General features: G+C 40.7%; 2 protein-coding genes across 3 annotated transcripts; both read left to right on the top strand.

The window, feature by feature from the left end:
• Window positions 1–1354: 1354 nt before the first annotated feature.
• Window positions 1355–8477, top strand: LOC139474353 (uncharacterized). Its single transcript, XM_071257337.1, has 6 exons — window positions 1355–1421; window positions 3849–4217; window positions 4705–5085; window positions 6146–6241; window positions 6559–6649; window positions 7574–8477. Exons 1-6 carry the CDS (start codon window positions 1355–1357, stop codon window positions 8475–8477), a joined length of 1908 nt encoding a protein of 635 aa, XP_071113438.1.
• A 2800-nt stretch (window positions 8478–11277) lies between these two features.
• On the top strand, window positions 11278–14825 carry LOC139474766 (C-type lectin mannose-binding isoform-like). Of its 2 annotated transcripts, XM_071257889.1 has the most exons (5): window positions 11280–11401; window positions 12465–12559; window positions 13073–13166; window positions 14208–14430; window positions 14731–14825. In XM_071257889.1, exons 1-5 carry the CDS (start codon window positions 11353–11355, stop codon window positions 14738–14740), a joined length of 471 nt encoding a protein of 156 aa, XP_071113990.1. In that variant the 5' UTR covers window positions 11280–11352; the 3' UTR covers window positions 14741–14825. The 2 variants fall into 2 exon arrangements, with proteins under 2 accessions (XP_071113991.1, XP_071113990.1); XM_071257890.1 differs by lacking the exon at window positions 14731–14825 and having other exon boundaries at window positions 11278–11401; window positions 14208–14434.
• The last annotated feature ends 1269 nt before the right edge of the window (window positions 14826–16094 follow it).

Below are 16094 nucleotides of genomic sequence, written 5' to 3'. Positions count from 1 at the left end.
TCATCAACATGTTACATTTCCTGTAAAACAACAACCAATAATGTCCCTTTTTGTTCGCGAAATACATTATATTTCAAACATATTGAATTGTGAGTAAACCCTATTGTGAATCAAGTTGTCAGAGATATGGTGCTACTATTCAAACCTAATGACTTCAAAGAACATACATGTGCTGAGACGCTGTGAAAACACATATTCACTCTTTTATTATACTTGGCGAAATGGCCACAAAAATCACATTAATTTCTTCTTGGTATTTAGGCATGATAGAAGCAAACACAATAATGTCGTCGTACGGGCTTGAACCTCATTCGATGTGTTTAAAGATGGACTTAAGCACAAAATTCACCTTTTTCAATTTTGTGTTTCAGGGGATTATAGTTTTTCAGTATAGTTGATGTCATACGACGATTAATCACACATATAAGTGGCCATATTAATGTTTAATATCTTGTATTAAAAGAGTAAAGAAAATGTCATTTGCCATATTGAGAGTCAACACATATTATAAGCTATATGGAGATTTAAGACATATGTTGTTTCTATAATGAGATTTGACACCCATATATCACATATACATTTTTTTAGAAACGTGCGTACCATATATATATATATATATATATATATATATATATATATATATATATATATATATATATGTGTGTGTGTGTGTGTGTGTGTGTGTGTGTGTGGTTGTGTGTGTGTGTGTGTGTGTGTGTGTGTGTGTGTGTGTGTGTGTGTGTGTGTGTGTGTGTGTGTGTGTGTGTGTGTGTGTGTGTGTGTGTATGTGTGTGTGTATGTGTGTGTGTGTACGTGTGCGCGTGCGCGTGCGCGTGACGGTCTTTAAAGCAAAGTACCCTTGTACCTAAACTAAACTGAGACATGCTGAAATGGAACGAGAAGATATGAGACGATAAACGTGAACATATTAGAACTTATTTTGTCATTCGAAAACCAAGCAGATATTATATAACTGAAAAGAAACAGTAAACAGTTAGGGAATAAAATGTGAAATGACTATCAGCTGGCCAAATGAAAAAAATCATGACGTACAAGGGCGTGCTCCATTTAAGTATGACGCAAATCAGTCAAGCGTTGTCGCCTATAGTAAAAAATCAAGGGAGAGCCTGGCACTTGAAACTCGCCTCTCACGTAACACTTCCTCACTGGAGCGGATTACCGTCACTTCAGCCATCTGTGTGTCCACTCCAAACCAGCGTTCCCATAGTCCACCGGCCATCTCGTTAGCCTTCACTCCCTTGACTTCAGTCACCTGACCAGCGCAAGGTCGGCCCCGTTTAACCTGACCCGGGTCATTTCGTATGGACAAGTGACAGTGGACGGTCATCTACTCATGGATAGTGCTACCTGCTGTCTGGTGTCGGCTCTGATCGTCTTCTTGGGAATATTATGCTTAATAGGTGAGGAATACTTTATGTATAGGGTTAATTCATTAGTTAATGGTTATTAAGAAGAATAAATTAAAACAATTTTAAGATTTCTTTCTAAATTTCTTTCTTTATCTCGATATGGGAACGTAACAGTTTGCAGGCAAAATATAAAAGATGAATTTACGATTATGAAATTCTATGATTAAAAATGGAAGAAACGTTTTTGTCATGTTGTTACGCAATGTGTTGCTCACAATTTTGATTATTTTTGGCGCATATCCAATACATGAATCAGATCACTAACGTTAATTGAAATTCTGAATCATGCTTCGATATTGATTTGTTATTTCACCCACATACTTATCCAGAAGATTTCTGCGAAAATTTTAGATATTTCTTATTATTTTTTTATGAAACATTAAAATACTTTTGCGACAAAATATTACGGTTGATAATATAACATATTATTTTCCCTACTTATAAAACTTATAAGAGTGTGTTTTGTGTATAAATTCATCAAATAATTTTTCCATGTAGACAAATAGAAATCAGATGTACCATCGTTGTTTGGTGTGGTTAAACAAACCTAAATAAATAAATAAATAAATAAATAAATAAATAAATAAATAAATAAATAAATAAATAAATAAATAAATAAATAAATAAATAAATATTTCGCTATGTATATCAATCATTTGGTTAATATTTACCGCATAAAATATCTTGTTACAAGGTCGAAGCGTAGACTACAGTTAGACAAAAGACCGTGGAAATAACCCAATGCATGATAATGCATATTTCTGTAATGTTGCTATCGCAACTATTTTTGCAGGTAACCATATCCTTATCAAATCATTGCATTCATTGCATTCATAAATCCATACCTTTTAATATATCTAACCAACCTAACAACAACCTGGGGAACTTTAACACCTACACTAATCTAGATTAATGAAGGAAAAGGCATGTTTCCATGTCGTATTAGCGACAGCGGGTAATTAGATACGGTCGCCTCTATGTAATGCCCGCGGCTGTATCACCGTGATGGCGCTAATGAGATCTGACTACATCGAAATCTGTCTCAGAAGGCCATCAATCTGATTGACAATATCGGGAGCATTTCCGTTCCACGGTGGAAACTATGTACAACGACTTGTAACGGAAAACTTAATGTGCCAATCCTATGATGTATGGGCTGTAGGCTGTCTATATAATTATTAATGCGCGACATTGGAAATAGGTTAGCTTTTCGCCTGCATGTCAAAAGCAATTAGTACATGTGGGGAATTTTAATAACCTTTCATGTGTTAATGAAGTGACATTGATTTCAGCTAAATGACAGAAGATCAGGAACTGTGATGTCTTTGAAGCATCTTGGTTTAGCACTGAATTAAGCAGGAACATTTCTCTTAAATTTATTTTTGATCAAATATTTTTCTTATAAAATGAAAAGAGCTTTCGTCAAGATCAAATATTATTTCGCTATTTACAATCGGACATTCTCGCATTTTATTCACGCTCGCGTTAATATAAAGATTTATAGTACTTATTTCAGGTACCTGTATGGCTTTATGTAGTTAGCACTGGGACATGTTTATAACTAAAACAATACTACTGTCTCCTCCCTGCGGCAATTGTACAGTGCTACGATGGACAACCCTATTTAGCCATGTACACATAAGGTCAAAGTCTAATATCCTCAGTATACCTCCTGGGGAAGGGAGGTAGCTGCGAGAATACTGTCACATTATGAGTGAGTGAGGAGTGAGCAGCTCGGTTTGACGCTGCTCACAACAGTATTTTAGTTCAATCACGGGAATCCCTATAGTCTCTTAATCCTTTACCACCTTGGTGAAACCCACCAGCGCAGGTATGGTGCTGAAAAGCCTAGACACATTAGCAGGTTAAATACTTGATTCGAACTCAATATCATAGCTTTCTTTCACGCCTTAAGGACGCAACTTCGCACAGCGAATTGCAGCGCCTCGTACGTCTGGACCAGCCGTGCCCCTATAACGTAATGTAGTTAAGTTGCATTTCAGGCGAAAACGAATGGTGTACGATTACATAAAGTACCGGGGAGGAGAAAATATACTCTTGGAAAAGGGAATACAAACGTTGCCATACCGATACCAGGCTAAAAACAGTCGCCGAAAGTGCAAACTAAGGTCCAAACTAAGATATACGTGTCACATACATCATCATTGAAGAACCATTTCTTGATTGTTTTATTTTAAGCCACCTTAGCCATACTTTCTTATATATATGAACAATATATCTAATCATTATAGATCTATATAATTACAGATTTTGGTTATCAGTATCATTTTTCATATTATGTTTCGCTATTCTGGCGAATTATCGATGTCAGCTATTGCTATTTCGACTTGTGTTCGACGTATTGCCTTCCCTTGCAATGCATCGTCACTTCGATCAATGAATAATTTTGTTTTTCAGAATGCAAAACAGAGATACGTACGGAGTCCATCTGCTACAACACAAGCCCCTGCACTGACAAGTACCACACACTGATGTGTGAATCCAAAAAGAGGATCGCTGTCCACCATGCTGTTTACGGCTTCAAGTCGTCCGACCAGTGCCCTACCGTCACCGACTGCAACAACACCACCGACACCTCCTGTTGCGACACCGACGAAGCGGGCGACTGTCAGATGGCGTTCCATCAGGAGGGCATAGACCAGATCGTGGAGGACTGCTATGGGCAATCGCGATGCTCCTTCCCCAGTCCAAAGACATCAGGGTCGTGTTCTGATTCTACAGTTAAAGTGTCAAGCTACTCCAAACTATATTACAGGTGTATTGCAGGTGTGTGGTATATTTAGTAGCACAGTACATATTTAGCTGTAAATTTGCCGTAACAATATGTGATTTTCGACATCGTGTTTTAGAGAACTACTCAGGGAGACTGACCATAGTTAAAATATCATTGTTCATTGCATTGGGGGGCGGTGGGATAGGCTTGTGGTTAAAGCATTTGCTCGTCACCCCGAAGGCCCGGGTTCGATTCCCCACATTGGTAAGAATGTGTGAAGCCCATTTCTATTGTTCCCCTCCGTGAAATTGCTGGAATATTGCGAAAAGCGGCGTAAAACCCAACTTACTCGCTCACTCACTCATTACTTTGGTATGAAGCTGACAAACCCTGATCGAATCGATTTCGGGTTCGAACCCACTACCACAAGATCCTTAAACTCCCAAGGGATGTAACTTTGCACAGACTACAGGCAACCGGTGTCCCCGTGCTCATCTCGAAACATATGGGTAATAAACTGATATATTTCCTTGTCTTCAGAATCAACAATTGCCGATTTTTGCTCCGTGGAGACGGTACGAGGTGAGTCCACGTTCTCAGTGTACGATCCCCGGGGGTCCAACTTCAAGTCCGGCACCTGTTCATGCACAGTGGACTCTGCCAACCCCAGTGTCAAGGCCAACATTCAGGTATACGGAGTGTACATGCGCCTGAACGGCACCGCTAAAGCAAACCAGTGTTCTAAACTGACCATCTACGACAGAGACACTGCATACGTGTTCGGCTGCGACAACGACAAGAAAGTTGAACAGGAGGAAGAACAACAGGAACAGTCCCTCCTCAACACGACAACGCCGGTGACGGTCCGTCTGGCTCTAAGTCCAACCAGTCCCCCTAGATATGTGTGGATAGGATTTGAAGGTACACTTCAGAGAATATATTATTATCAGTTTACGTTATTAATGTTACAGCATGTTCCCATCACTTAGTACACGATACTGTTCCTCAGGAAAAACTAATGAACAAACGTAAGATTTTCATATAGATTTTGACCCGTGAAGATTCCGGGGTAGAATATAGGTCTTCAGCAACCCATGCTTTCCGTAAAAGGAGACTATGCATGTCGTAAAAGGCGACTAACGGGATCGGGTGGTCAGGCTCGCTGACTTGGTTGATACATGTCATCGATTCCAATTGCGTGGATCGATGCTCATGATGTCAATCACTGGATTGTCTGGTCCAGACTCGATTATTTTACAGACCGCCGTCATATAGCTGGAATATTGTTGAGTGCAGCGTTAAACAACAAACAAACAAACAAACAAAAATCATATAGATTTATTAATGAAAATATTATTTATGAAATATGGCAACAAATTTGGTGATGATGACTCTTAGCAAATGCTTAAACTGTGTAAGCAAGACACTACTGGCAGCCGACCCCTTTAAATTGAAATCGATGACTATCACAGAATTTTAAGTAACCACCAACATGAAAGAATGCCAAGAATGGACTTCACATGCTATCTAAGTGGGAATCAAACCAGCGTCCTCGGCGTAATCCACTCCAGTACAGCAAAGATCACGAAAGAAAAAACATATGTACATACGGTTGTTAGATACAATTATAACCAATAACAGCTGCATACTTATTTTGTCCGCAAGAGGACTAAAGTATCATTGATCCTGACTATATTGTGTCAGATGACATTGTTGAGATTTTAGGTATAATGCATCATTCTTTCAAAGATCATTTTCCTCAGGATATGTTTTTATCCTGAAGCAGGGTTTCCAGTAAATTGCACGCCCATGCCTATTTTCACAACAAAACGTGTCTTCAGTGAAGGCGTAGATGGGAACAAAAGTCAGACTGACAACCTCGTTAATGCAGTCAGTTATCGATTTACTGATTGGAAACTGGTAATACATCTTGTGTAAGAAGGTACACTGCTGATATTGTAATCGAGTGTCTCTTTTACAGCCAATGATGCCGCCAACCTGGTATTGAGGTGCCACGCTGACGAGGGAAATGTTGCAGGGGTGTTCAACAAACTCGTGGGGGACGCTGACGGCATAGGTAAGACATCCCACAGTGCACTCTGAGTTATACCTAGCTTTATGCAAGTATAACAGGGGTATTCTTATAACAGGGCGTCCGGCCCTATCGGTTGCACCCGAATATTGTGTAATGAGGCTACTGTACTGTGAGTTTTTTTTACTTTATTCATTTTTCTATTAAACATGTGTTTTATGATAGGTATAGTGTTGCTTTTAAAGTCACTGTGTTAGTCTTAGTCAGACGTTTGAAGCTGCTTACAGACAATTCCCTTGAATTAAAGCGAAATGTATTAACACAACAGAAATATTAAATAATATGATGATTGGTTTCCTCAGATCCTGACTTCGTCGCCGCCATTCTGTTCGGAGTCCTTATAATGGTTGTCGTTCTGTCCGTCACATTGGCAGGGTTTCCGTGGTATATGAGGTGAGGCAACCAACACAGTGATGCTACTGGGTAGCCATGGAATGTGCCATACTGCATATAGTACACTGAGAGTATTATTATACTCTTGTATATATTGTATATTAACATGAAAACAGTATATATATATAACCACCAATACTAATACTGAAGTTATTGTGAGGATAAATGTTTCATTCCAGGGTGGAATAGGTCTTCAGCAACCCATGCTTGCAGTAAAAGGCGACTATGCTTGTCGTAAGAGGCGACCAACGGGATCGGGTGGTCAGGCTCGCTGACTTGCTTGATACATGCCATCGATCCCAATTGCGTGGATCAATGCTCATGTTATCAATCACTTGATTATCTGGTCCATACTCAATTATTAACAGACCGCCGTCATATAGCTGGAATATTGCTGAGTGCGGCGTTAAACAAAAAAAGCAAAAACAACATCATTCAGGCAACAAGTACATAGTACAATAATATATTAAGGAGGATATATGATATGTGCCATTTTTACCATTGGTATGGAAAATGTTACAGAAATTGTATTGGAATTTTGTTTAAAAGTTTGTAGATAAAGTCAACAAACAGACATTTGCTTTCTATAATGACTTCGGCTGTATGGAATGATCACAAAAAGAAGTATCATTGCTAAAATATATGGTGAGAAGGTCTGAAACCCAACGTTTGATGAACTGTTCCTCAGTACCTTCATTGGGTGAGTTTGGATCAATCACTTGTTCCTGTTCCAAGCTTAGGAAAATGCTGCGAGACACCTCCGTGATCAGATAACTGGCATAAGTTAACCTTACCCTGTAGTCATAGGATAGCTTACATATGTGCCCGTTTGTAAAATGATTCTGGTCTTGATGGTCCTTATATCATCTCGTCCGTCATCAACCTGTCGTTAACCATAATTGAACAGAAGATATTTCATTGCAGGAAACTTGCAGCGGAAATGGATTCACAGAAACAGAATGGGGTTATAGCCAACGGGGAAACAGCACCCAAGACTCGCCGTAGTTCCAGGGACCCCAAGATATATGTTGAGATGGAGGAGGCAATGAACGGAGCTCCAGTGGGCAACAGCATCCCCATGGAAACACGGACACCATACTATTCTGATGCTTACGAGTCCAAACAGAAGGAGAAAAGAAAGAAGAGTGAACCCAAAGTTGTTCCAGCACCGCAAGTCCCCAAACCGTTTGAGCTGCAAGAGGTATCTGAAGAAAATACCTGCTATCTAGGAATGGATAGTCCAACGGGAAGGCAAAGTTACCTAGGTTCTGAGACCCAGGAATCAACCGGATCTGACGGTGTATCAATGATCTACTCCGAGCCATATGCAATGATGTCCTCATGTTCCAGCTTCAAGGAGGACAATTATACCTGTCCTTCGCTTACTTCAACTCTCACTCTGAGGTCAAATAAGGTCGACCAAACAGAAAATAATTACGAGGCTGCGTTCGGGGATGAGGACAAGGACAATTTAAAACGACCCGAGGACAGGGTGGTGGACGGTTCCTCAGTGGTTGAAAATGAGGACGAGTACCTGCTTCCTGTCACACCGGATATTGGTAAAGATAGAAGGGCGTCTGTGCAGTCACTGGAATATGCGTGCATCCCTACCAAGGACAATTCTCCAGGCAAAGATGGTGGACGAAGGAGGTCATTGTCCTACTTTGTGAATCAGGCTTTTGATGTGACAGACAGACCGCCTCTTCCTCCTCCAATGATTGGCCGAGAGCCTCTAGCAGACAGAAAGCCATTGGTTGAAGTCGATGAAGGTCCATTGGCACCTGCTGAAAGTGAATTTGCGAATAGTGAATATTTCATGGATCAATGATAGTTTGTTTTACGATAGAAAACAACCACAACATGTGCCTTGCAGTACAAAGAACAAGAAGCTGTGTATCCCCCAAGCCAGTGTTCATCATTGTGGCATAGATGCAGCGCGTCCTGCATTCCCTTGATTGGTTTCATGAGCATAGCTATGGCATGGACATGGGATAACATATGGAACATGAAGTGATAACACATGACAGTTGATGCCACAGCAAAGGGACATATTGATTGGATTTACGACTCGTTTTCCATAGTTGCGATGTCCTCAAGTTCACATTTAGAAGTCAACTCATCGCAATAGAAGTCACGTGTATTCAACTAGAAGACAATAAGCCATTTCAGTGACACTCTAACACTCTTCTAAGGGATACTGACGATCTAATCATGTTGCAGGGGATATGTTTCATCACATGATAACGAACTGAGTGACGTTGAGATGACTACCGTTACTGACTATTGTCTCACTGGACTATTGTCTCACGAATTGTATAATACATACATCGTATCATACGTTGTCTTTTGTACATTCATTCTCTTACATACATGATGATAAATATATGTATTTACCTTTTGGATGTACATAACATGACCTCTGAAAGAGAGACGCATTTTTGTGTGAAGAAAGACTTTATTTATGTACATATATATGTAAATAAAACTAAATATATATTCATATCTTACGTTTAAAGAACCTTGTGTTTCTTAGACATCAACATCATGCAATAACATTTTTCTATTAAAATTTATATTTGTGCAGTCAGCATGTACTAACATATTGGTTGCATGTTGAGGTCGCAATCTCCCCAACGATGCACATATTTAAATTAAATTTAGTCAATTTCGTCTTTAAATATGACTTTTGCCATGTTTGCAAACAGCTTACTTCTCTGCGGGCCTGCTTCGGGTAGGGTTTTACTCATATGTTATCCAGTCATTCGATTACGAGAACAAGGAAAATCATCCAATCAGTGGTCTGTATTCATTAAGCCCGAGGAGGTAGTCAACTTCCGGCACCCGTGCGGACCATCATTAATCAACTGACATATGCTTCTAGGCTACATACCACTTCCTGGGATGGTTAAGGTTGTCATTGATGTTTCTGGTGATCACGAACGGCCTTGTCCACAATGCCACTAAAGTGAAGTTGAAAATATTATCTTTGTAACTTGTCACACAATGAACATTGACAGGCTGTACACTCGTATATTCACAAATGAAACTATTGCCCTGGTAAATGAATTTGTTGGTAACTTTATGCTTTATTTTATGCTCGAGGAAAATCGTTATCTCGGCAGTTTTGAGTTGCGTCTTATCGATTCGTTGCCTCATATTCAATATGCGCCCCGACTGTTATTCGATTTCGACCCTGTCCTGTCCACTTATGTTTCGCTACCACGTTGTCATATACACATACATGTAGCGTGAAACTCACTCACTCACTCACTCCAGTTGTGGATTCGAACTAACAGTCAGCTCATCCTCACAAATAAGGTAGGCAACCCTGCCTGGGGGGTGAAATGAGACATTCACACTTGAGACAGTTTAAGTTTGGAGTCAAGTTTTTAACGTAAACTACATACTACACATCGTCAAGGTATGTGGACACGTGTTCACGAGCGTATGTACGCATAATGTATTTGACGCTTAGGGATAGGCTTGTCGGCGCCTGGAACGCAGTTGTCGCGTGGAGTTAGTCAGTAAACACTACGTGCCTCCACGAGTTTTATGAGCTTGATCAAACTCGCCATACTTATTCAATGTCACGGAGAGGTGATTATGTCTGAACCTAAACAGAGACACCATTGACGGGAAGTCGAAACGTTCTTCAGCGAGATTGAGTTGTCAATTGAGACCAATGTATGGGATACTGTTAGGGACCTTTTCGCGTTCATCTTATAAATATATTTTGGATTGAAATAATATTTTGGATTATTAGAGCACCATATGTTGAAACAATAATGCCATCCTGAAATTACTTGAGACAAATTTATTGCCAGGCATCATTCTAGGGCTAACTACATACTAATCACAACTCGCAAGTAGTAGTGTAGGGGATACCCCTTTCTCTGAGATGATACTGACGTAATGATTTCTATGATTGTACCCCATTCGGTTTACGTTATAGCAACTAGAACATCTGTATTACGTTGGTATGTCTGTACAATTGCGTCATTGATAAGACAAACGAGTGGTTGATAGCATGAGCCACGACGCACATGGTCGGATTGCCCAGCAAGGTCATACGTAAACATTGCTGGTCAACTTAGATACCGTGACGCAGTTTAACGTTGCTATCCAACTCAGTAGATTGACTCTGAGCCGATCACCTTTTGTCTTATCCCTTAATGCCCAAGCGTGAGACAGGGAAACAACAAGTACCATCTTTTACCGTCTTTTTGCATGTCGCTGTCTGGCATCGAAATTTCCACTCTCTGGGCAGAAGCTCTAGAGATGTATCCACGAAACGACGGATGCGCGCGGTTTCAACGAAAGTGTAAGAAAAGGATATACCTGTTAACCAAACAAACCAACTGGATGTTAGAAACATGTGCCTTATTTCGTCTATATATAAATGGAATAAAAATATATGCTTTCTTGCCTTGTGTGTCCATACCTAGATTCGTTTCTCCACCTGTAATCATTTCTTGGAGTTTTATTGTTCGCGGCGCTATGAATTTCCCAAGATGGTTTTACCTCCGAATTGGTGCCATCAAGTATTGTGGAATCTGATATAATCACGATGACCTGTATAGATATTAAAGCGATAGCGGCTTAGTTATAGAAACACACGGTTTTTCCCACTGAAACTGATTACAAGGCACACTTTATTGTAGCACTAACGGCCCCTCACTTTGCAATCGAGCTCGACGTTAATAATGAACAACTCTGGACTATCCTTCGTCTTCAGCGCTCTCGTAGCAACAGGTGGGTCTCCGTAACTTACGTATCGTGCTGTTTTAAAGAGCCTTGTGTCAGTCTGTCAATCAGATCTATAATCTAAAGCAAGATGTATGATTATGTTTTGTGAACCCTACAGAGCTGAGAAAGTAACTTCGATAAACGCAAATCTGTTGACAGGGCAATAATTTTACATATTAAAAATGCGGTAGGTTTTGGGTGACCCAGTCACAGTCAGTCTGGTTAGGCTTATCATCAGCTCAGGGCCCTTGCCCCCTCGGCTCAGACAGCGGATGGGACTTCCTCCAGGAAGCGCTGCCTGGTCGAACCCACCCAGAACCTTTCGGAGAATGTGAAGACTCTCCAACACTGCAGCCTTCTGCATTAAATACGCAGATTGTCAGAAGGGCTGTACTCTCCCAATGTCAGTCAACAAATTGGGAGGTACCAAACCTAAGGCACCTAGAACATTTGGGAGTCGGATAACTTGGTACGTTGAATGAAAGCGTGACATTTCGAAAGCGAGGTCCACATATTTGCCATGTTTTTCCTGAATCTTTTTAATCACGTAAGTGTCCAAATGGAAAACAAAAACAATAATATAAATGATTTAATTGAATTCATAAACCAAGACAAGATCAGGTTTGTTGGTCTGGATAGGTCTGAGGCCTATTCCGAAGGGAACTGTATTTATCATTTTCCTCTACATATCTGTGTCGTGTCATGGATGGACCTTTGAGCCAAAATCACACTCTATCGTGTCGCTGAAGATACTGTGTTTGTGCCAAAAATGGGCACCCACTGACAATGTGTTGAACAGTCCCATTAAATTCATTGCATAATCTACATATGTCTTCACTTTTTACATTTTGATGTAACATCACATACTGACGGTTTTGTGTGGGAAGTGACAGATCCTGAGCAGCAAACAGGAAGCCTTCTGTTTCTCCTTTCAGGCCATCCGACTTCATTCATTATCATTATTATTATCAATATTATTATTATTATTATTATTATTATTATTATTATTATTATTATCATTATTGCAAGGTAAGAGGCTGTAACTGTATTTCTCCCTGTTGTGTCGCAGTGGCAGGTCAGACCACGTGTCCGGACAGCTGGACGCATTATGGGTCCTCTTGCTATGCCTTCTACAACATGAAGGCCAACTTCATTGAAGCATCGGTAGGTACTGATGTAACAAGTAGGCCAACTTCATTGAAGCATCGGTAGGTACTGATGTAACACGTAGGCCAACTTCATTGAAGCATCGGTAGGTACTGATGTAACAAGTAGGCCAAGTTCACTGAAGCATCGGTAGGTACTGATGTAACAAGAGCGCCAAGTTCAAAAGGCGATCCCTATCCGACTGTCGCTATACACAAGTAATTATAACCAACATGGACTCGACTTACGAACTCGACACGGACCTACGACTTATACTAACACACATAGCATCAACTTACGAACTTAACATTAGACTAATGTTGCTAAAAATATCTTGTTGTACCAAAGTAAATAGTATGAGCTTGTTTATATAGAGTGTATGCAAGTATATGCTGTGCCAGTTTTAAAGCTCTTGGAGATGCTGGGTCATTCAAGTGTGGAAACCTACATACTTTATTACATATATATTTAAAGCTAATCGACATGCTGAACTGTTTAAGTGTGCAAACATTTTCTGGCTATTTTGTTTAGAGTTTATGCTCATCATTCGGTGGTTCCTACCTGGCGGAGATCGAGACAGAGGGAGAGAACCTGCACATTAAGGCCTACATGCAGCTCCAGAATAGTGAGTGGCACAGATGTCGCGGGAGAGAACTTCTTACCCTCTTTTGATCTGTTGATAGACGGGGATCGAACCACGGACCTTCAGACTTCCGGGCAGACTAAGTGGGAGCATAGTTATAGAAAAGTAATAGAAGTAATAGTCTGAACTGTCGAAGTGGATAATGATGAGGAAGTTGTGGTAGAAGCAACTGTTGCAGAACTGCTATCTTTGAGAAAGCATTGTGTATAACATCATCCGCGAATAGATTATGTATGTCCATCTTTCCTACAGTATCGAACACAGACTGATCATGAATTGGCGATTCACTTCTAAATCACATACTGATAGTGTCGAAACACGTACTCATCTGGCCCGTGAAGATCCAGGGTAGAATAGGTCTTCAGAAACCCATGCTTGCCGTAAAAGGCGACTATGCTTGTCGTAAGAGGCGACTAACGGGATCGGGTGTCGGGCTCGCTGACTTTGTTGATGCATGTCATCTATCCCAATTGCGTGGATCGATGCTCATGATATCAATCACTGGATTGTCTGGTCCAGACTTGATTATTTACAGACCGCCGTCATACAGCTGGAATATTGTTGAGTGCGGCGTTAAACAACAATCCAACCAACCAACAAACAAACTCATCTTCATTGTCATATCAAACAAAGGGAGCGAGAGTTATCGCGATTGAACATTATTTTTTTGGGGTCATTCAAAGTGATATGTATGAAGCAGTATTTCCTTCACTGAAGTAAGGTTTAGTCTGGAATTTCGAAAGAACCATTTGTCACCATATTCCGAATGTCATTGATCACTAACATATCCCGATTAACACTGAAAGCACAAACATACTATTGATTCGTTGATGTGCTTTTGGCTAATTCTGAGGATAATTGAAATTTCGAACTAAAAAGACACATGCACTCATTTTCTTATATCTCGTTGCTCATGTTGTGTATAGGAGCCAGTTCCTTTATAAGCTCATTCTTTATGATCCCAGGACTATGGATGAGGCTTGCAATAACACTAAAGTGAATGTAACTTTGATCATGTTCCAGCGGACGGGGTGGACGGGGTGTGGCTGGGGGGTAACGACATCATGTCGGAAGGTCTGTGGGTGTGGGACAAGTCAGAGACATCTATTCAATACTTCGACTGGGGGAGCGGACAACCGGATGACAGTGGCAGCAAACAGAACTGCATGAGCCTATGGAAACACTTCGCCTTCAAATGGGCCGATCATTATTGCACTCATCAGCTTGCTTTCCTCTGTGAACAGCCGTAAGAATATTGAGATTTTTGTTCTAACTAAACTAATGCATCATTGAAAAGGAACAGGTTATTTTTTTTGCAGTGACAAGAATGTAATGCAATGTTTACATTTTCATAACCATTTTTTTTCAATTTGCGATATACTAAAATAGTAACCGCGTTATCATTTTATGTAAATGTGTACAAGTAAACGACATGCTTAATCTCATCTTATTAACAATAGTTTACAGTAGGAAATATTGTCAGATATTGAAGAAGATGCCCAAATGGAGCACTGTCCCTATTTCACATAAACCCTATATTTTACAGAGCAAAATAGACCAGAGACGTCAAGTTTGGAATTCCTCACTAGATACCGTCTACCATGTGGATGCACAACACGTCTGAATGTAAATTGAAATAAAAGATTGAAAAAAAAAAAAGAAGTCCTTACAGGTTTCATTGCAAAATCAAATGGATTAATTAGTCACAAGTGACATACTTACGAGGCTTTCATCTGTATACATGTCATTACTTTGGGATGTGATATATATATACTCAGTATTACTCAGACGCAAAAGAAACGCAAATCGAGTATGCAGTATACATGTTATTAATTTTCAACAGTAAAGACGAGAAATACCAATAGGGCAAAAAATTGACTGAAGACAGTTTAATAGATTAAAAGGCAGATGACATAATTGTTTTTTTCAAATGTTAAGGGCTTACACAGTTTTGGGTCAATACCAAAAATGTCAGTCAATACCTGTTGTGACCACCATTAGCATTGATCACTGCCACACATCTCCTGTACATTGAGTGGATCAGACGATTTGTGAAGGCCCTAGGGATCCTCCTGCACACATCCAAAGCAGCTGTGCGTAGTTCATCGACAGTTGTAAGGCCCGGGCGCACATTTTACAGACGCCTTTGAACCTCATCCCACAAGTGTTCGATGGAGTTCAGATCAGGTCTGAGGGCTGGCCACAGTAGAACACGGATGTTGTGTTGTTGCAGAAAGGCCATGGTAGCTCTAGCAACAAGGAGACGAGCGTTGTCCTGCTGGAAAATGTGTTGTTGATGTTCTGCAAAAAATGGAACAACGTGGGGTCTGATCACTTGGTCGATATACCGCTGAGCAGTGACGCCGTGTCCCCGACCTTGACCAACATTCAGAAAGCACATGGGTCCAAGTCTCCCAAATCCAATCCTTGCCCGTATTCTGACGCTAGGTCCAACACATGGATCCCTTTCCACAACGATTCTGTCAGCGAAACGATCACCTCGACGCCGCCATATTCTGACTCTTCCATCTTCATGGGAGACACAATAGTGACTTTCATCAGAGAAGATGACACGCCTCCACTCACGATGACGCCAATTGTGATGACCCTGTGCCCACTGAAGTCGTGCTTGTCGATGCCGTGGTTGGAGAACAGGACGACGTGCTGGTCGGCGACATCTGAGGTTGTTGGAACGGAGACGTTGGATAACAGTGTCCCGGCTAATGTGTCGATTTTGTGTTCCTATGGTCTGTCGAGCACTTTCACTTGCAGTTAGGAACGGATGTCGCTGGTGTTGACGGGTAATCTGCCGATCTTGTCGAGGTGTGATGACCCTAGGACGACCGCTCCGAGGAAGGTCATCTGTGTATAATAATGTCTAAGTTGGGTAACCTTTTTAGTCTGCGTCAC

This window comes from Haliotis cracherodii, unplaced genomic scaffold (genome assembly GCF_022045235.1).
Source record: "Haliotis cracherodii isolate W230 unplaced genomic scaffold, xgHalCrac1.p SCAF_3, whole genome shotgun sequence".
NCBI lineage: Eukaryota > Metazoa > Mollusca > Gastropoda > Lepetellida > Haliotidae > Haliotis > Haliotis cracherodii.
The sequence above is the reverse complement of the archived record's forward strand: the minus strand, read 5'-3'. Positions and strand labels throughout refer to the sequence as shown.

Excerpts from the sequence above, each read along its gene's own strand:
- LOC139474766 (XM_071257889.1), top strand. The coding sequence starts at position 11,353 with ATGAACAACTCTGGACTATCCTTCGTCTTCAGCGCTCTCGTAGCAACA. Across the intron at positions 12,560-13,072 it reads CCAACTTCATTGAAGCATCG|AGTTTATGCTCATCATTCGG; the intron begins GTAGGTACTGAT and ends TATTTTGTTTAG. Across the intron at positions 13,167-14,207 it reads CTACATGCAGCTCCAGAATA|CGGACGGGGTGGACGGGGTG; the intron begins GTGAGTGGCACA and ends ATCATGTTCCAG.
- LOC139474353 (XM_071257337.1), top strand. The coding sequence starts at position 1,355 with ATGGATAGTGCTACCTGCTGTCTGGTGTCGGCTCTGATCGTCTTCTTG. Across the intron at positions 1,422-3,848 it reads GGGAATATTATGCTTAATAG|AATGCAAAACAGAGATACGT; the intron begins GTGAGGAATACT and ends TTTGTTTTTCAG. Across the intron at positions 6,650-7,573 it reads GGGTTTCCGTGGTATATGAG|GAAACTTGCAGCGGAAATGG; the intron begins GTGAGGCAACCA and ends ATTTCATTGCAG.